General features: G+C 42.8%; 1 protein-coding gene across 1 annotated transcript in view; it reads left to right on the plus strand.

Annotated features, from left to right (window-relative positions):
- Positions 1 to 3,578: 3,578 nt before the first annotated feature.
- The window catches only part of LOC141133853 (interleukin-6 receptor subunit beta-like), a 143,277-nt gene continuing 124,518 nt past the window's right edge, over positions 3,579 to 22,337 (plus strand). The window contains exons 1-2 of the mRNA XM_073623446.1: positions 3,579 to 3,663; positions 4,368 to 4,420. Coding sequence (XP_073479547.1) covers positions 4,375 to 4,420 — 46 coding nt within the window. The 5' untranslated portion in view covers positions 3,579 to 3,663; positions 4,368 to 4,374. The remainder of the gene's footprint in view (positions 3,664 to 4,367; positions 4,421 to 22,337) is intronic.

Here is a 22,337-nt window from a genome sequence, read left to right on the forward strand (position 1 = left end):
AATCGTTCTTTAGGACACTTCATCTTCCTTTGACTTTGTCACTGGTGCCAACGTGCACCATGACAGCCGGGTCTTCCCCAGCCCCTCCCAGTAATCTTTCCACCAGATCCGTGATGTGCTGAACCCGAGCGCCTGGTAGCCGGTAGACACCATATAGTTTGGTGCTTTAGGTCTTTGACACAGATTGCAGTCTCTGTCCTTCTAAGAATTGAGTCCCCTACCCCTAGATTCTGTCTTTCCTTTCTTTCCCTTCGCTCCCCCCCCCCCCCCCCCCCCCGCTCTCACTGGAGGAGTTATTCTCCTGGCAGTGCTGGTCCCTGACTGGTTTCACCAATGTCACTCAAAGGGGCGTACTTATTGGGATGTTCCAGCCCACGATCAGCCTCCCTGGCACTCTCCCCTCTACCCTTCCTGACTGTCACCCATCTACTCTTTTCTAGTGCCTGCACCTCTTTGCCTCCACCCACCTCTGTGCTGACCCCTGTCAGCACCTGCCGGGTACGTTTCCAGTTCTCCTTTAGTATGGTCTTCTCAGTGCTGACAGTTGCTTCCCTAGATTCAGAACTTGGGCTTCCAGGGAAACAATGTGCTTACATTTTGCACAGCAGTATTTGCCCTTGTTCGGATGATCAAGGAACGCATACATGCCGCAAGGTATACACCGAGTCGCATCTCCACACCCGCCAGGCATCATACCTACTAATTGAATAAGGATTGGGGATTATACCCTATCCAAATTAACTAACAACTAGCTTCCTGACACTAATACTCAACAATACACAGGTACTCAACAATACAATACACAGGTACTCACAGCCCACGTACACACACAGCCCACGTGCACTCGCAGCCCACTGCGAGTGCACGTGTTTTAGAAAATCTTGTTTTAGAAAATCAACCCCTATGTTTGCTGCCTTCCGGAGCAAACCTACTTGGATTGTTATGGCCCTGTTTTTTTGCATGGTTTACCGCTACCACTACCAATGGGCCCCATTCCAAAGAATGACAGTTTGCATTCTTAAGACCCACAAAGCATAAGCTAGATGATGTTGCCATTTTTAGTCCTGTCTGGGATTCCCACCTTTAGAAGTAGTTTCAGATTCCATTCATAAGTCCCAGTCTCCCTTACCTATGTTAAAGAAATATATAAAGGGCGCAAAGGCAAATACACTCAAATAGCAAATAATCATATACAGTGTATAACCTAATTAGTACTGCACAATAGAATGAACCATCAGAAATGTCCATAATAAGCATATGTGATCAAATCTTCTTATGTATGTATGCTCCAACACCGTGAATAATAAAGTGCAAATGTGCTTCAATAATCTTATTTAAAAGTGCTTCACCCGAAGTGATAACACAATGCGCTCACCAGATCGCCTCGGCCACAGAGTGACCACAAAGCATGACTTTTTAGAGAGGAATCCTCAATTCAATGGTATATCTCCTTCACGTATCCCATTCCAAACAAGCAATCATGTGTGGAGAAAGCTGGATCCCAATCCAATATGCAGATTGTAAACGTAGGTATTTCCGCCTTTATATTCTCTCCACTGCATATACCAACTTGCTTCAAGTATGTCTGTGAAATAGCTCCACAACAAAGAGCCACAGACGGCAGGATATAGTGTAATACCGCTTAGTTTTTTAAAAGAGCACTTACATAGTCCAGCATGGGATCGCAAACAATCCGCTCAAGGGGAAGCAGAAGCCGGTCTGACGCCGCTATAAGGCTCGCGGTATGCGTGGCATATCTCAGCTGTTCAAACGGAAGTAAAGGGCTCCTATGGTTGTAAGTGTCAGACCTCACTTCTATGCATTTCCACTAGAGCGCGCGTCATCAGAAGTTTTTTCTTCTGATTAACACTGTGGTGCTGATAACTTAACACCTCCCCTTTTTTCCTTATCTATGTAGCTATATATGTGTGTGTCCTCCACCTTCATAAAGATGACACACAAACAAGGATCCAGTTTGTTGGTCCTGTAACATTCTTGAAAGCCTACCTTCAGACAAAGACTCTGACCTCCCATACCATCGACCCATACCTATTCACGAAAAAAAAAAAAACCTCCTCCTGTGATCCGCCAGTCTCTGCAATCAGTCTTCTTGTCATACATTGTGCCACAGGAAGTCTTCACAACCCTGTGAGGGCCCTGCCAAAGATTACAGAATTACAGTGGCGGGGTGTTTTTTTTGAAGCACCTGATTAGAGCCAGAGGTTCTAATAAGCTTTAAAATAGGGTGGCCTCCGAACGCAGAGCATTGCGTCCAGAGCCCACCCAGGTGTGTTGCAATAGCGAATGAATATTCACTGTTGTAACACTGATCCTCCTCCCAGGAAGCAGATCCTCTTCCCAGGAAACCCATCACCCAATCGTCTGAAAGGACAGGCGATCCTATTGGACACCTAGGAGGAGGGGAGGAGATGCACGGCAGAAGCGAGGAGGAGGAGAAGATACAGGAGCCCGATTCCCGTCGCTGCCTGATGCCCGCCAATGCCAGATGATCGCCACTGCCTGATGCCCGCCTCTGCATGATGCCTGATGCCTGCCGTTGGTAGAGTTGAATATTTTTATTTAATAAACCACCCCTACAGGTCTTGTATGTCTGCCAAGAGATTCAGCTTTAAAGTGTTACTATATCCAGGACCCTGCATTCACTATATCTGGTTTCCCACAGTGCACAGAGCATGGAAATGCAATAGTTTTAGTAAATATAAACTGCTAAATACCTTTTCTCATCAGCAGTTAGCGCAGTCTTGTGACTTCTATCAGTATCTGGTTAAAAAGCTTGTAGGAGGAGTTTTCATTTCTCCCTGATTGTCCTATGAGGCTGCAGGACCCCTGACCTTCTGTCTGGACAGTGCTGATTGGCCCTGTGCTGATCACATACACATGTGCAGCTTGCCCCCAAGGCTCTGTTCTATCAGGAGATGGATTGGGGACTGTGGAAGAAGGGGAGGATCAGAGAAGACGGGATCAAATAGCCTTTCTACAGAATGCGGAGGATTACCCCTTAGGTTCCACAGTTAGTATAACAAGCATGCTTTACTGCATATACAGACTGATTTTACTGTTGTGGGTTTAGTAACACTTTAAGTGCTTTTAATACATTTTGGGGTTTTCCATCTCTTTATTAACAGTATTTTGCATGTTATGTTTATCTGTGCAATATCGACTAATAGCAAAAAAAAAAAAAACACTTGTTTTTTATTTAATTTTGTGTGTTTCATTTTGATCTTTGAGATCTTTTCCAGTTATCTCTAGCTTTATTTTTATACCGCAATGGTATACCTTATCATAAAAATGTAAATATGTGTTGTGAAATGAAGCTAGCTCATAGCTGTATATAACCACTGGCTGTTAAACTTCCTTTACAAGATAGAATCTACTACCTACACTGCTTCTCTTTTAGTGATGGCAATCACTACGCTATGTGAAAAAGGAAGATCATCTGCAAAATATATTCCTAGGAGTGGCTTGTAGTTTGATAGGTTGGTCTCTGCCAGTATGTTTTTTATCAGATCGGCAAATGGTTTGTTGTCATAAAGGGGCATTACCAAATTGTCATCTATAAATGCATAATAAATGCGCCTGCTGACAGACTTGTAACATTTGTCACTCGTGTGCACTCATTCACTGGGAACAACAGTGCTTCAGGTAAGGAGGTCTGATCTGTGCTTAGACACAAAACAGCGGGCAGTTCCAGTATATATGTTGTACTGTCCCTAGGTCACTCCTACGTCTCCAGCATCTATCATCAGCAGGGCGATATATAGTACGTAGCAGTTCTGGTGTTTGGTGCCAGTGGAAGAGGATTTTATACTGATTTTCTTTATATAAATTGCATATTGAGCTTTTAGAAGCTTGTGGCCATACAATTAGCCACAATTCCAAAGGTATTTCTTCTCCAAGAATTTGCTCCCGTCTCTGGTTTTATAAGCAAAGCAGAGCCTATTATTATAACCTTTCCCCAGGAAATAATAATTGGGTTGTATAAATGTTGAAAAAACTAAGTTGCCACCTGTGGAAAAAACTGGAAATGCAGTGAAATAATTGTTCTTTCCTCTGTGTAAAAAATGTAACAATTATTGCATAGATTTTCCTACCCCTTGGAAAGTTTATGTGAACAGCATCAAGAATTTCTGACACTAATACTTATGATCAGGGCACATTGCTAATTTCTTTATCAAAATATTGGTCAAGCTACTTACCATATTTATTTTAGGATATGTATATGAAGTATCTTCAAAGCTGTGTGTGTAGCTTTGACAGGTTCTCTTTTTCTATGCATTATAATCTTTTTATCATTTCAGTATTACTGGTTTGTTATGCTGAATTTAACGTTGTATTTTTGCCTTTAGGACAAGCATGATCTGTATTTTTCTGGTCTTACTGACAATATATTGCAAGCCAGGTAAGCCATTTATCCATTTATTATGTCAACTTCTCAACTTATGGTTAGGCAAACATAACCAAAAACTCTTCCTATAAAATACTGAATATGAGTTTAACTCCAGCCCCTGCCACAATCCATCCTTAATTTTTCATCCTCCAAAGCCAGCAACTATTACTTGTAAAAGATCTGTTTCCATCCTCTTGAAAAACTCACAAATTCTACCTAATGGGGGGCCAGTGAATATTCTCCCTGTCTCCTCAGAGCTCTGCTTCTGGCATTACCCTAGTTGACTAATGCCGTGTATACACGGGCGGACTTTTCGGCATCAAAGGTCCGACAGTCTTTCCAACAGACTTTCGAACGAACGGACTTGCCTACACACGATCACCAAAGTCCGACGGATTTGTACGTGATGACGTACGACCGAACTAAAATAAGGAAGTTGATAGACAGTAGTCAATAGCTGCCCTAGCGTCGGTTTTCGTCCGTCGGACTAGCATACCGATGAGCAGATTTTTCGTCCGGACTAGAGTCCATTGGAAAGATTTGAAACATGTTCCAAATGTAAAGTTCGTCTGATTTTCGACTGAAAAAGTCCACTGCAGGTCCGATGAAGCCCACACACAGTCGGATTGTTCAGTCCGACCAGTTCGGTCAAAAAGTCTGCCCGTGTGTACACGGCATAAGGGATTTTCCAGATCACACCAGCCCATTGCCAGGGAACTAGAAAACTTTGTAGGACTATAGTAGGCTATAGAACTATAGCTGTTTTGTGGTATTATTTTTTGCTTGTGATAATACTGGTCTTGAGTTTTGTTTGCGTGCAAAGACCTAGATGTGTTCAGATTAGTGCCAGGCATTGCCATAAAGAGGAACTTCAGCCTCCTCATGAGAGTGACTCTTGCACCGCTCTCCTCCTGCAGCTGCCTCTACAGCTGGCCCCTCAGTGATGCCGTGCCAGACCTCACACATTCGCAGACAGAAATCTGGAGCTGTGTTATGATTTTCTATACATGAAGGATAGTCATTTCTCCAGGAATACCAATGTCACATATCCCAGGAGGCATTAATCTCCTTCATATATAGAATATGTAAACAGACATGGTGCCAGATGCCTGCTCACTTACAAGATCTGCTACTGCCTCTATTTACATAAATGGAAAGTAATGCCTGCGATACATAATGTTGACATCCCAGGAGGCAGCAGCAGGAGTCTTAAAGATAATTCTTGCCTACGGTGAAGAATGGTGGCAGGGTGCAGGGCCAGCAGGTAGGTAAAAAGTAAAAAAGAAATTAAAAAAAGATTAGCATTTTTGAAAAAGAGGAGGGTGAGGATTAGAAATCTGCAGTGTTTTATTTTTGAGTGAAGGTCCGCTTTATCCTACAGGAAATAATGGTTACTTATCCTCCTAAATACCTAACCTACTAGCTGCTGCACTTATACCTTTAAAAAAAGTTTTTATATATAGTTTGCTAATATATATATATATATATATATATATATATATATATATATATATATATATATATATTGTGGCAGAGCAAGGCTCTGTCCCTATGAAAATGGGGTTCAAGTGGACACAGAGTCTGCATATTGGCTGAGTGCAGAGCTACAGAGCGTAAATTTGAAAAAGAGAAAACTGCTCTGGCAGTTCTCTCCAGGTTTTGCTAGTTCCTTATGGGGCTCTGTAGTTTGGAGATCCTTCAGATCCTTGGGTGGGATGGGATCTCCAACCCTGTGTACGGGTTTGTGCCCGGGTGCACACAGCCCATATAACGAAGGGCTGGTGAGAACAGAAGGAGAAGGAAGGTGGAGTTGGAGCAGTGGCTGCTAGTAAGTGTCTCTGTGTGAGGATAGATGCTGTGTGCATTAAGAAGCTTCAAAGCTGTGTGCGTCCAGGGAGCCAGAAGCTGTGTGCGTTGAAGGGCTTTCAAGCTGTGTGCGTCCAAGGAGCCCAAAGCTGTGTGCGTTGAAGGGCTTCGAAGCTGTGTGCAGCCAAGGAGCCTAAGACTGTGTGCATCCAAGCAGCTCATTTGAGGGGCCTGTATCTATAGCAGAAGTACTGCTGAAGAGTAGCCAGGTGGGCTAGCATTTTCATTTGGATTTTGTGTATTTAATTGAAGCTTGGACCCTTGCGTGGGATTCCTGGATGGACTTTTGTTTTGTTTTTCCCTTTTAATAAATGTGGGATACCAGGCCCTTAACTATAAATGCCTCTCTGATGTGGACTCACTGCACCAAAACGCATCTATCCACTTGAGCTGAACAATCCCCAATGCCACTATATATATATATATATATATATATATATATATATATATATATATATATATATATATATATATATATACACGCACAGTGCCTTGAAAAAGTATTCACACCCCTTCAAATTTTCCACATTTTGTCATGTTACAACCAAAAAAGTAAATGTATTTTATTGGGATTTTATGTGATAGACCAACACAAAGTGGCACATAATTGTGAAGTGGAAGGAAAATTATAATTGATTTTCAACATTTTATTAGAAATAAATATGGAAAAAGTGTGGCGTGCATTTGTATTCAGCCCCCTCTACTCTGATAACCCTAACTAAAATCTAGTGGAACCAATTGCCTTCAGAAGTCGCCTAATTAGTAAATAGAGTGTGTGCAATTTAATTTCAGTATAAATACAGCTGCTCTGTGAAGCCCTCAGAGGTTTGTTAGAGAACCTTAATGAACAAACAGCATCATGAAGGCCAAGGAACGCACCAGACAGGTCAGGGATAAAGTTGTGGAGAAGTTTAAAGCAGGGTTAGATTATAAAAAATATATACACAAAAGTTTTAAGAATGCTTTCAGAAATAAAAGTGTTAACTTTTTTGATTAAAAAATAAAAACTATTAACAAAACGGAAAGTAGATGAACAGAAGAGAAATTCAAATCAAATAATTTATTGTGACCACCCTTTGCCTTCAAAACAGCATCAATTCTTGTAGTTTTTGAAGAAACTCAGCAGGTAGGTTGTTCCAGACACCTTGAAGAACTAACCACAGATATTCTGTGAATGTAGGCTGCCTCAAATCCTTATGTCTCCTCGTGTAATCCCAGACAGACTTCATGATGTTAAGATCAGGACTCTGGGGGCCAAACCATCACTTTCAGGACTTCTTGATCTTTACACTGAAGATCGTTCTTAATGTCTTAATGACATTGGCTGTATTTTTGAGGTCGTTGTCCTGTTGCAGAATACATTGGGGCCAATCACACGTCTCCTTGATACTATGGCATGATGAATAAGTATCTGTCTGTATTTCTCAGCATTGAGGACACAATTGATCCTGACCAAATCTCCAACTCCATTAGCAGAAATGCAGCCCCAAACTTGCAAGGAACCTCCACCTGTGTCACTGTTGCCTGCAGACACTCATTATTGTACCACTTTGCAGGGCTTCGGTGCAGTGGCGTCACTAGGGTTGCTGTCACCTGGTAGGCTAAAACATGGTGTCACCTCCCCCATTCCAGTCTAAGCTGCCCATCACCCTGCAGGCAGCACACGGTCACGGGGCGCACCCCAAACCGGCCCCTGTAAATGATAGTATAGTGTGGTATAGTGGCAGGTTATGGTAGTATAAGGTGGAATAGTGGCAGGTTTGGGTGGCATAGGGCAGGTTGAGGTGGCACAGGGCAGGTTGGGGTGGTAGAGGGAGTGTTGGGGTAGTATAGGGGCAAGTTAGGACTCTAGGTAGTGACACTGCACTGCATTTACTTACAGCATGCTTCATGCCTGCAGATGGGCCCTCTTAATCCTCTTGTATTTTATTGCTTTGTAACTGTACTGTCTCCCTTTTTATATTGTAAAGTGCCACGTAAACTGTTGGCACTATATAAATTCTGTATAATAATAATTCTGTACACATGTCCCAAATGGAGCCAACACTAACGTGTTTCAGCCTATCAAGGTCCTACTCATACTTAGTCTGACATAAGCAACTAAACAGATGTATAGCAAGTCAAGCGCCCCCCCCAGCTGGGATCACAATGGGTCATTTAACCATTAAGGACTCTGCTGGGGAGAAAAGGCAAGCCATCATTAAATGCATCTGCCTCAACAAACAATAAACACAACATATACTGAATCAAACAAATATTGAATCAAAATAAAGTAAAAAAGTACATATACAGTTGTGCTCATAAGTTTACATACCCTGGCAGAATGTATGATTTCAATCAACTGTGTTTACTCTTTTTTTAAATCATAATGGCAACAGAAACTACCCAAATGACCCTGATCAAAAGTTTACATACCCCAGGTCTTAATACTGTGTATTGCGTCCTTTAACATCAATGACAGCTTGAAGTCTTTTGTGGTATTTGTGGATGAGGGGCTTTATCTTCTCAGATGGTAAAGCTGCCTATTCCTCTTGGCAAAAAGACTCCCAGTTGCTGTAAATTTTTGGGCTGTCTTGCATGAACTGCACGTTTGAGATCTCCCCAGAGTGGCTCAATGATATTGAGATCAGAAGACTGAGATGGCCACTCCAGAACCTTCACTTTATTCTGCTGTAGTCAATGACAGGTCGACTTGGCCTTGTGTTTTGGATCATTGTCATGTTGGAATGTCCAAGTACGTCCCATGCGCAGCTTCCTGGCTGATGAATGCAAATGTTCCTCCAGTATTTTTTGATAACCTACTGCATTCATCTTGCAACAATTTTAATCAAATTTCCTGTGCCTTTGTAGCTCACACATCCCCAAAACATCAGCAATAAACCTCTGTGTTTCACAGTAGGAATGGTGTATCTTTCATCATAGTTGACTCCTCTCCAAATGTAGTGTTTAACTGTTTATGGTTGTGGCCAAAAAGCTAAATTTTAGTCTCATCACTCCAAATGACTTTGTGCCAGAAGGTTTGAGGCTTGTCTCTGTGCTGTTTGGCGTATTGTAAGCGGGATACTTTGTGGCATTTGCGTAGTAATGGCTTTTTTTCTAGCGACTCGACCATGCAGCCCATCTTTCTTCAAGTGCCTCCTTATTGTGCATCTTGAAACAGCCACACCACATGTTTTCAGAGAGTCCTGTAGTTATTTGTGGGTTTTTCTTTGCATCCCAAACAATTTTCCTGGCAGTTGTGGCTGAAATTTTAGTTGGTCTACCTGACCTTGGTTTGGTTTCAATAGAACCCCTCATTTTCCACTTCTTGATTGGAGTTTGAACACTACTGATTGGCATTCTCAATTTCTTGGATATCTTTTTAAATCCCTTTCCTGTTTTCAACTACCTTTTCCTGCAGATCCTTTGACAATTCTATTGCTTTCCCCATGACTCAGAATCCAGAAACGTCAGTGCCGCACTGGATGAAAGATGCAAGGGTCTGCCAGGAGCCCAGAAACTCATTGACCTTTTATACACACACACACACACACACACACTAATTTACAAGCAAACAGATCACAGGTGAGGATGGTTACCTTTAACCACTTCCCTACACTCCCATTGTCATATGACATCCGCAGATGGGATCTCCCATCCTGGGCGGACGTCATATGACGGCCTCGGCTTCCCGGCGGTATAGGGGGCCGCGATCGCTCGTTACAGAGCAGGACCGTGGATCTGTGTGTGTAAACACACAGATCCACATCCTATCAGGGGAAAGGAGACAGACTGTGTGTTCCTAGTATATAAGAACATCGATCGGTCTCCTCCCCAAGTCAGTCCCCTCCCCCTACAGTTAAATCACCCCCTAGGTAACACATTTAACCCCTTGATCGCCCCCTAGGTGTTAACGCCTTCTAACTCCTGCCAATGACATTTATACAGTAATCAGTGTATTTTTTTTTAGCACTGATCGCTGTATAAATGTGAATGGTCCCAAAATAGTGTCAAAAGTGTCTGATTATATCCACCGCAATGTCACAGTCACGATAAAAATTGCCGCCATTACTAGTAAAAAATTGGTATATTTATTAAAGCAAAAACTTAGTAATCAGTAATTAGTTTTGTTTTTTCAAACTTGTCGCTCTTCTTTTGTTTATAGCGCAAAAAATAAAAACCGCAGAGACAATCAAATACCACCAAAAGAAAGCTCTATTTGTGGGGAAAAAAAATAATGATAAAAATGTCATTTAGGTAGAGTTTTGCATGACCGCGCAATTGTCATTCAAAATGTTACAGCGATGAAAACTAAAAATTGGCCTGGGCAGGAAGGGGGTGAAAATGCCCGGTATTGAAGTGGTTAATAGCCCTTCGAACCCCTTTGTGTTAACTTGTGTGCATGTTATCAGGCCAAAATCACCAGGGTATGTAAACATTCTATCAGGGTCATTTGGGTAGTTTCTGTTGCCATTATGATTTAAAACGAGTAAACACAGGTGATTGATAATAAATGGCTTCAGCCAAACACTAACCATGAGTGAAAGAAAAGTTTTTGTGTTATCATTCATATTCTCTGAAAAATGTCCAAGAAATCATAAATGCTGCCAGGGTATGTAAACTTATGAGCACAACTGTATACTACAATCATAGTGGAATATCAAATAAATCAATTCAATCAAAGAGCTGCAAGAACCTAATATTTTCATGGGGGATACAGTTGGATAATGCACAGTTGGATAATGTACAATTGGATGACATACAGTTGGATAATGTACAGCTGGATACCGTGCAGTTGGAAATTGTTTAACCTGTGACTAAAGATTGAAAACTCTGTGCACAAGTTGAAATGACAATACCTGCATGTGTTCAAACCACAAACATAAGAGCCCATACAAGTGAGCCAAGGGGGAGATTTGTCTTTTGAGGTGAACATACTTGGAGAAAGGAGTGAGTCCAAAGCAGAGAACCTACAGCTAGAAAACCTACAGCCCTGTTGTAAGAGAAGATGTAATTTTTTATCTGTGTACAATATGGTAAGGTTTTTTGTTTTTTTTTTGATGATATGAATAATCTGATGATTATGTTTAGAAAATGTGAGACAAAAGAAACTGTCTGTTTATCTAAAACTTTTTTTCCACACTGTATTTTTTTCTTTTGTTGTTTCCACCTGCTGCTAAAAGTTCACTACGATTCCACTGTCTAACTAACCTAATACCTCGGTCAATGCTCCATGCAGGCCAAGAGCCGAGTAAGAAAGTATTGCAAAAGCTATTTTGGCTGTACTTCTGTTATGGATCACAGGAGTGCAGTTCATTCTGGTAGGGTTTTTCAAGCGTTCTAAAGCTCTTACTTCATATGCTGATAAATTAGGGGTATTAGGTGTCTGACTGCGCTCATGTATAACTCATTTTCTAACACTGATTGAAATATTTCTACAGCGACACTTCTAGCATTTACTGGATAAAAATACTTGTCACCTGAGGTTAAAGCAATGCTGTTTACACCAGGGCTTGACAAATCCCAGGCACCAAGTCGCCATGGCAGTTATAAATAGCCTCCTGACACCTGGGCTTTTGTCAGCTCATTCACTGTTCCGCACCCGCTATCCCGACTCCCAAGTGTGCTGCGCGCTCACACTGAGCATCAGCCTGTCACTCTTTGCACTGACTGCGCTCCAACCAGCACTCTCCATCCATTGGCAGCCTGAGCCTCCCTTGCTGTCTGAGCTCAGTGATGGGCACCCTGTGATTGGCCCAAACTGGTCACGTGCGGCAAGGGACAGTTGGCTAGCTTGTCTGTGATTTTGCTTCTGCCTCACTGTCTTGGCCTCCGCTCCAGATCTCCTCGCCCCTCACAGGAGAGCATGGTAGGCAAAAATAACCCTGCCAGGTGAGCGGTGCCAGGGGACATGGCTGCATCCCCTCCTCTCCTCTGTGCATCTGGCTCTGTCCTCCCCTCCACCGGGCTGTATCCCCCCTCTCCTGTCCATCTGGCTCTGTCTTCTGTCCAACTGGCTCCATCCTTCTCTTCACCTGGCTGCATCCCTCCTCTCCTAGCCACATGGCCTTGTCTTCCCATCCACCTGGCTGTATTCCCACCTCTCCTCTGTCCACCTGGCTGCATCCCCTCCTCTTCAGTCCACCTGACTCCATCCTCCCCTCAACCCGGCTCTGTTCCCCCTCAACACTTTCCTCCCCAGCTGTATACTGCTTAAAGCCCCCCCCTCCACACACACTGTATACTGCTTATTGCTACCCCCTCCCACTGTACATCCGGGTTATAGGCTAGCGGCTGGACACTCCACTGTGATGGATTAGTAAGGGCTCCGCCTCCTCAGTATTCACAGCCGGGGTCTCTGATTGGCGCCCGCAGCCTGCAGCCTTTTATTGGCTAAATCTGAGATAGCTCTATGACTACCATAGTCAAAGAGCTATCACTCAGACTCAACTAATAATAAAAGGTTGTGGGGCCAATCAGAGGCTAAGGCTTTGAATAACGAGGAGCTCTTAATAATCCATCACAGCAAAAATAGTGGAAGGGACTCGGGGAGTGCTAAAAGTCCATGGGTTAAGGGGCGCAAATGACTTGCCTTGCCCCGACGCTGACAAACCATGCTATACCACTGCAGGTATGAGCAATTTATATTGCCAGATGCCCCGGACATGCAGTTTCGGGTGCCTGGCTCCTAACTTTGTTTAGCTGGCTCCTAGATTCAAAGCAAAGTTGTCAAGCCCTGGTTTACACTATATAAACCACCCATTGGTTCAATGTGTAATTGCTCTAAATTTATTTTACTGCAGAGATCAGAAAAGAAAAAAGACTCATTGATCATATGAGAATCTGGATCATGTAAGTCTGGGGGTCTCTCACTTCCCTCCTTCACTTTGAAATATTTCCTAAGAATGAGATTTCTTACAAATCTAATGTCTATAACCCCTGGTTCACACTGACTGCGGGAATGAAATTGTGCGAGTTCAGCTGAACTCGCACGATTTCATTCCCGCATGTCAGTCCCGACTTCGGGGGCAATTTCAGAGACCTCTTTCTGCACAGATGTCAATGGAAATCGCACCCTGAAATCGCCAAAAGTAGTACAGAAACTACTTTTGTGAATCGGTGCGGCCCCACACCAATTTGGACGCTGCCATTGCTGGCAATTGCTGCCGATTTGACATCTCAAATGCCAAATCGCATCAATGTGAACTAGGGCTTAATGTGAAAAATAAATAAAGGTGGTATGTAGGGGAAAATTAGAGGCCATGAGACAGCAAGGATGATTCATGATCGCTGAGAGGAACACCAGATACATTCACCACATTATGAACAAATAACTTCAAGTCTTTTTCCTTTATGGGTACCTTCTCCTCTTCTTATTCTTTTTCAACACCCTTTTTGGTTCTCTTCTTGGGTAACTTGCAGTTACTGGGTGGTGTTGCTTTTTTTGGAGGTAATTCCCTAGTGTCGTCATCTGAAAAGACTGAGGTGACAGAGGCTCTGAAGGTGGAAGGCACCCTGAAATCAGCGGTATCATAAGCCTCTGTGGAGCTGAAGTTAACCCTTTTGTTCAGTTGTTTATGCTTGTGTTTGCCTTTTTGCTTTAAAATGGAGCGCAGTGTTTTCTGAAATGTAGCACTCTTCTGCTCCCACTCATAAACTGACTTCTCATTATAATCCTGTACATCTCTGCGGAATTTTGATCTTTTTGTTTCCATGATATCATTTTCTGACTTTTCCACAATTGCTTGTAATTTTACATTTAAATCTTCATAAAGACACCTGCCTACACACTACTGTTCTTAAAAATTTGGCTTTCAGATGCACTTGTACAGTATACGCTTTGCTCAATTTCCATGAACATTGTTATGTATTTGTAATGAACTTTTCATATGTGTAAATATTTGCTTTGTTGGATGCACTAGCACATTTAGGTAGACTTGGCTATACTTCTCCTATGAATCACAGGAGTGCAGTTCATTCTGCACTCCTGTGATCCGATTTCAGCTGACAGCAGGCTGAAGCCCGCTGTCAGCTGACGTCACTGAGCCGGTCCAGGCTCTGAAAAGATCCCAACCATATGATCGGAATCCATTCAGAAGCCTAGACCCACAGCTGGCTCACCCTCTCCACAGCCCAGCGATTCAGTGAGTGCTGGAGGGGCAGAGCAGAGAGCTGGAGGCTGACAGTCCCCAGCTCTCTGCTCTCAGAATGCTGACTACTGAGCGATCAGTGCAGAGTCGGTGGGGTACAGATGCAGCTTTAGATTGATTCTGCATCCACCTAGGTAAGTATAATTTTTTTTTTCTAAATCCTGTACTTCTTCTTTTTTTAGCAGTTACACCACCGTTTTTTCCCCCTTTGGATAAAGGTTTTACCTAAATGAAACCTGACTATTGTAACCCCTGCCAGTGTTAAAATGTTATCTCAACCCTGTTAACTGCCAACTTTACTGGACAGCTCAGTCTAATAAAAGGAAGTTGAAAGATAACAGACTTACTGGCAGGATCACCAGGTGAAAATAAAGGAATACATTCTAAAAATAGAAAATAATACAGCCGCCACATCTAAGAATTGGTAAGCTGCAATATATTAAGTTTTTGTTTTAGGTTTAATACCAGTTTAAATATATGATTAAAATAATTTTTGTTATACGTGTCCAATAAGTGCTAAAAATACTCACTGAACTTGCTAGAAATCTTGTGAGCTAATAACCTCCTCTGCATAGTGAGAGAGCATTGTCTAAAAAAACGAATGCAGTCTCCACATTTAAGGACTAGTAAGCTACAATATATAAAATGTTTGTTCTTGGGATTAGATATGCTGTTATTGTAAAATACAGCATTTTTACTGTTTCTTTACATGCTAAAATGAATAGCTTAATGTAAATGATTGTATCAGAGTTTTAATATTTAAAATCCTTGTTCTAATATAATTTCTAATTATGTATGTACATGGGACAGCCATATTTGGTTATAACATGTGTTTTTTCTGACCCTTTTATTCTAACTGTAATTCCAATTAAAGTCTAATTAAAAATAGCCATAATGTAGTGAAGTTTATTAATGAAATGACGATGTGATCTAGAAAGCCTAAGCCAGGAACTCCCTTTAATCAGCAGTACGTCACGTCTTGTCTTGTCATTGAAACAGTTGTGTGAAGCTGGAGCGACACTTTTTATTTTAACTTCTTTAGTTATGTAACAGTCCTGAAAACAATGTGTTTGGTGTTCAATGAGGCCTGTAGTATATTTGTGGCTTAGGTATTGGGGAGGAATGCATGGGTTCAGCCACAGATAAGGATGTGGTATTATGGGTGTGTGATACAGGAAACAGGCAGATTTTAAAGTGTAAAATGACATTAACTGCTGTTAAGATAAGATTGCAAAACTACAAATTTTCCCTGCTGGGAACTGCAATTTTTTTAAATAAATGTATGTAAGGTTACTAATTGGGACATGTCTGATCTTTGCATGAGGATTCAGATGAGCTTTATTGACTTCATAAAAATGGATGCTGTGAGGCTGAAAATATGCCCAGCATAAAATTCCGGGTGTTTTCCTGCACCTGGGGAGCTGTGGTTGCTGAGTACAACCTACCATACAATTAAATCACTGAACGCAGCCATTCTCTTGTACTCACTTGGAGCTTGGTTTGATGAGTCCTCTGTTCTCTGCCACAACTCCGTAAACTGCTTTGTATAATTGTGTGCAGCAAGGACCCATGTTAGCTAAGGTATTAATATACTACCACAACTGTATCAGCATATGAAATCAGATACCAGACTACTTAAAGTGTTTGTTTATCAAAAATAAAATAGATCCTGTTCCCTTAAAGCTCCAATAACAGCACAGTGCTTGTGCTGTGTAATTTGGCCCTGCCTAGTTCTGCCCTCCAACCTGTAAACTGACCACGGTTTATCATGGCTGCTGAGCCCTGACACTGTGGTAAGTTTACATGCCTCTGTCATCCGCTGCTCTTCTCTGTCCTCCACTCCCCCCTCCCTCCCTGCCTGTCAGCTCTGATCGCTCCCCCTCCCCTCCTGCTGCAATCATAACTTAGTGTTGGTGCTACAATCCCCACAGTTATAATAAATGATTTGCCCCAGTGTATGTGTTTTGTAAAAAGTACGCCGCCATATACCTTATTTTATAGCGCCACTCGGCGCTCACGTGACCGGCCGCCTCTCTCCTCCTCTTCTCTCCTCCTCCTCCTAGTTGACGTCAGCACGGGAATTTCGGCCCTGCTCGCTTTGCTGTCAGATCGAGAGAGGCAGCCGGTCACGTGAGCGGTGGTATAAAACAAGGTATATTGCGGCGTATTTTTTACAAAACACATACACTGGGGCAAATCATTTATTATTTCAGAGGGGATTGTAGCACTGACACTAAGTGGCTTAACAACCACTTTAACTGTAAACAAAGTAAATATATTATTGCTGCTGCTTGTAGTTTTAAAGAGATGGTAGTAAGCACCACAATACAGATTTGGCCCCACCATAAGCCGGCTAAGGAAGCAAGTCAGGTGCCATATACTGAACAGTTATTTAATATTAATAGCGGTAGATAGGTCTCAGGAGAAAAAAAAAAAAAAAATATATATATATATATATATATATATATATATATATATATATATATTTATTTATATATTCACCTCCCTTGGCTTTTTACTTTTATCGTATTACATTACAGCCTTTAGTTCAATGTTTTTTTAATCTGAATTATATGTGATGGATCAGAACACAATAGTCTAAGTTGGTGAAGTAAAATTAAAAAAATATATCCATAAAACTATTTTTCAGAAATAAAAAACTGATAATTGGATTGTGCATACAGTATGTATTCACCCCCTTTGTTATGAAGCCCATAAAAAGCTCTGGTGCAACCTATTACCTTCAGAAGTCCCATAATTAGTGAAATGATGTCTACCTGTGTGCAATCTAAGTGTCACATGATCTGTCATTACATATACACACCTTTTTGAAAGGCCCCAGAGGCTGCAACACCTAAGCAAAAGGCACTACTAACCAAACCCAAAGGAGGGCATTAATCAGAGAGGCAGCACCGAGAACTAAAGTAACCCTGGAGGAGCTGCAGAGTTCCACAACAGAGAGTGGTGTATCTGTACATAGGACAATAAGCCGTACACTCCATAGAGTTGGGATTTATGGCAGAGTGGCCAGAAGAAAGCCATTTTTTTCAGCAAAAACCAAAATGGCACATTCTGAGTTTGTGAAAAAAGGCACAAGGGAGACTCCCAAAATGTATGGAGGAAGGTGCTCTGATCTGATGAGACTAAAATTGAACTTTTTGGCCATCAAAGAAAACGCTATGTCTGGCGCAAACCCAACACATCACATCACCCAAAGAACACCATGGTGGTGGCAGCATCATGCTGTGCGATGTTTTTCAGCAGTCGGGACTGGGAAACTGGTCAGGGTTGAGGGAAAGATGGATGGTGCTAAATACAGGGATATTCTTGAGCAAAACCTGTACCACTCTGTGTGTGATTTGAGGCTAGGACGGAGGTTCACTTTCCAGCAGGACAATGACCCCAAACACACTGCTAAAGCAACACTTGAGTGGTTTAAGGGGAAACATGTAACTGTGTTGGAATGGCCTAGTAAAAGCCCAGACCTCAATCCAATAGAAAATCTGTGGTCACACTTAAAGATTGCTGTTCACAAGCGCAAACCATCCAACTTGAAGGAACTGGAGCAGTTTTGCAAGGAGAAATGGGCAAAAATCCCAGTGGTAAGATGTGGAAAGCTCATAGAAACTTATTATTATTAAACAGGATTTATATAGCGCCAACAGTTTGCGCATCGCTTTAAAACATGGGGCAGACAGTACACTTACATTACAAATCAATACAGGAGGAATCAGAGGGCCCTGCTCATTGGAGCTTACAATCTAGAAGGGAGGGTCAAGTGGAAACAAAAGGTAATAACTGTGGGGGGTGAGCTGATGGAGGAAATAAAAAAAACGGTTGTTAGGTGTGGGTAGGGTAGGCTTCTCTGAAGAGAAGGGTTTTCAGGGATCGTCTAAAAGCTAATGGAGTAGGAGATAACCGGACAGATTGGGGTAAGGCATTCCATAGGATTGGAGAGACTTTGGAAAAGTCCTGGAGGCGAGCATGGGAGTAGGTGATGAGGGAGCTAGAGAGCAGAAGGTCTTGAGTGGAACAAAGAGAACGAGTAGGTTGGTAGATTTAGAGACTAGGCTAGTGATGTAGCTGGGGGATAAATTGTGGATGGCTTTGTACGAAGTTAGTATTTTGAATTTAATTCTTTGGCCGACCAAAAGCCAGTGGAGGGATTGACAGAGAGGGGCAGCAGAGACAGAGCGATTGGTAAGGTTGATGAGTCTGGCAGCAGCATTCATGACGGATTGAAGAGTTGATAGACTATGTAGAGGTAAGCCAATGAGAAGGGAGTTGCAGTAGTCAAGGCGAGAGATGACCAGTGAGTGAATTAAGAGCTTTGTTGTGTCATTGGTTAGAAAGGGGAGTATTTTGGAGATGTTGCGGAGGTTGAGGCGACAGGATTTGGACAGTGATTGGACGTGGTGCTTGAAGGAAAGTTCAGAGTCCAGGATGACACCTAAAACCTTGGGGATGTGCTTATAGTTGTGCCATCGATTTTGACCGAGAGATCAGGGGAAGGGGTATATGGGGGAGGAAAAATTATAAGTTTGGTTTTGGATAGATTGAGTTTTAGGAAGTGGTGTGACATCCGGACTGATATATCTGATAGTAAATTAGTGATACGTGAAGAGACAGAGGGAGTGGGCTGAGGGTTAGAGAAATAGATTTGGGTGTCGTCAGCGTAGAGGTGGTATTGGAAGCCATGGGATGCTATCAGCTGACCCAGGGAGGAGGTGTAGATTGAAAATAGGAGAGGTCCAAGAACAGAACCTTGGGGGACCCCAACTAAGAAAAGAAGAGGAGAAGAGGAAATAGAGTTGTAGGAAACGCTAAAGGTGTGGTTGGATAAGTAGGAAGAGAACCAGCGAAGAGTACAGTCACGGAGACCAAAGGCGTGGAGTTTTTTGAGGAGGAGGGGGTGGTCAACCGTATCAAGGGCAGCAGAGAGGTCCAGAAGTAGGAGTACAGAATAGTGTCGATTGGTTTTAGCTGTTAGTAGATTGTTTGTTAGTTTTAGGAGAGCAGTTTCTGTGGAGTGTTGAGAACGAAATCCAAACTGAAGGGGATCAAGAAGGCAATTATTAGCAAGGTGGACGCTCAGTCGGTTGTAGACCAGACGTTCGAGGAGTTTGGATAAGAAGGGAGCAAGGAGATGGGGCGTAGGTTGTTAAGATTGGATGGGTCCAGTGAGGGCTTTTTAAGTATGGGTATGATAAGTGCATGTTTTAGAGAGTTGGGGAAGATGCCAGAAGAGAGGGAGAAATTGAAGATGTGGGTTAGAGAGTGTAGCATAGAGCCAGAGGGTGAACGTAGCATTTGTGAGGGAACAGGATCCAGAGGGCAGGTGGTAAGGTGGACATTAGCAAGTAGTTTAGCTACCTCGTCTATAGTGGTGGGGTTGAAAGAGGGAAGTAATGATTGTGCCTGTGGGCATGAAGTGTGAAGCGTGGAGGGTATCGGAACAGTAGAGATCTCCTCACGAATTGTATCAATCTTCTGTTTGAAGTGATTGGCGATCTCCTGGGCAGTAATTGAGTTGGCGGGTGGAGGCGGTGGAGGGCGAAGTAGAGAGTTGAAGGCAGAGAAGAGTTGATGGGGACGGATGATAAGTTGCTAATGAGAGTGATAAAGTAGGTCTGCTTGGCAGTGAGGATGATGGAATTGTATTTTTGGAGGGCAGATTTATATTGGTTGAAATCTCTCTGAGACTTAGTCTTATGCCACTGGCGCTCGTGAGCACGACTACATTTTTTCAGACTTCTAATCACCTGTTTGCCAAGGTTGAAGGGGTCGGGGCCTGATTCTGTGTGTAGTGAGGAGGGCCATGAGTCCAGTGAGGCTAGAAGTGAGGTGTTGTAGACAGAAGTGGCTAGGTTGGTGCAGGTTAGAGGTGAGATTTTGTCGTAGAGGTTGTCGATAGCAGAGAAGAGAAGGGTTGAGATGACGTAGGTTTCTGTGGGTAACTTTTAGGTGGTTGGAGGGAGAGGAGGTGGAGGAGAGGGAGGGAGTAAAGCTTATAAGGTGGAGATCAGAGAGAGGGAATGGATAGTTAGAGAGGTTGCATGGAGTGCAAAGGTGAGAGAAAACGAGGTCAAGGGTATTGCCTTCGGAGTGAGTAGGAGCATGTATCCACTGCTTCAGGTCAAAGGAGGATGTTAGGCTGAGAAGTTTGGAAGTGGCGGGAGTGTTAGTATTAATAGGGATATTGAAGTCCCCGAGAATGATTGTGGGGATTTCAGAAGAAAGAAAGTAGGGTAGCCAGGCAGAGAAGTCATCAAGAAAGGTTGATACTGGTCCAGGGGGCCTGTAGATCCAAAGCGACTTGAGCTGTGATAGCTCTACAAAGTATTGACTTTAGGGGGGTGAATAGTTATGCACATGACTTTTTCTGTTATTTTGTCCTATTTGTTGTTTGCTTCACAATAAAAAAAAAACATCTTCAAAGTTGTGGGTATGTTTTGTAAATTAAATGATGCAAATCCTCAAACAATCCATGTTAATTCCAGGATGTGAGGCAACAAAACACAAAAAATGCCAAGGGGGTGAATACTTTTGCAAAGCACTGTGTGTATATGTATATGTGTAATAAATAAATATATATATATATATATATATATATATATATATATATATATATATATATATATATATATACCGGTATATATTCTCCTGAGACCTATCTACCCCTATTAAATAAATGTTCAGTATATGGCACTTGACTTGGTGCACTTGCTACCATCTCTTTAAAACTACAAGCAGTGAACTACTTTTAGGCTATTAGGTAAATGAACAGTCTCTTGGTGTGCTGCACTTGCTAGAGTGGTGAAATAAGCACAGTTGCAACCGCTTACCAGTCCTCACGCACAGCATACAACAAAAAACTAAAATGCCCATGGGACTTTTAAAGAGCACACCTCAAAACATACCAAGTAAAATTTATAAATGATTTATTCAATGCACATTTAACCACTTCAATACAGGACACTTAGACACCTTTCTGCCCAGACCAATTTTCAGCTTTCAGCGCTGTCGCAGTTTGAATGACAATTGCGCGGTCATGCTACACTGTGCCCAAACTAAATTTTTATCATTTTGTTCCCACAAATAGAGTTTTCTTTTGGTGGTATTTGATCACCTCTGCGTTTTTTATTTTTTGCTAAACAAATAAAAAAAGACCGAAAATTTTGAAAAAAATAAAAGTTTTGCTTTTGTTTCTGTTAAAAAAAATTGTAAATAAGTAAGTTTTCTCTTTCACTGATGGGCACTGATAAGGCAGCACTGACAGGCACTGATACGGCGGCACCGATGAGGTGGCACCAATGAGCGGGCACTGACAATGGGCACTGAAATGCTGCACTGATGGGCACTGGTAGGTGGCACTGATGGGTGGCACTCATATGCAGCACTGATGGGCATTGATAGGCGGCACTGATGGGCACTGATGGGTGGCACTGGTTGGCACTGATGAGCGACACTGATGGGCGACGCTGATGGGCACTGCTAGGCACTGATAGGCGGCACTGATGGGCACTGATAGGTGGCACTGCTGGGCACTGATACGTGGCACTGATGGGCACTGATACGCGGCACTAAAATGAGGCACTGATGGGCATCCCTGGTGGCACTGGCAGTGGTAGGCATTGCAGTGGGCACTGACTGGCAGCTGCCTGGGCACAGATTGGTAGCTGCCTGGGCACACAGTGACATTTCCCTGGTGGTCTAGGGGCATACCTGGTGGTCCAGTGTGGATCGCTTCCCTGGTGGTCCTGGGCGGCTTCCCTGGTGGTCCTGGGTAGGATCCGAGGGGGGGCTGTGCTGATAAACAATCAGCACAGACCCCCCCCTGTCAGGAGAGCAGCCGATCGGCTCTCCTCTACTCGCGTCTGTCAGAGCCGATCACCGGCTCTTCCTATTTACATCGTGATCAGCCGTGATTGGAC

The sequence above is a fragment of the Aquarana catesbeiana genome, linkage group LG01 (genome assembly GCF_042186555.1).
Source record: "Aquarana catesbeiana isolate 2022-GZ linkage group LG01, ASM4218655v1, whole genome shotgun sequence".
Classification (NCBI taxonomy): domain Eukaryota; kingdom Metazoa; phylum Chordata; class Amphibia; order Anura; family Ranidae; genus Aquarana; species Aquarana catesbeiana.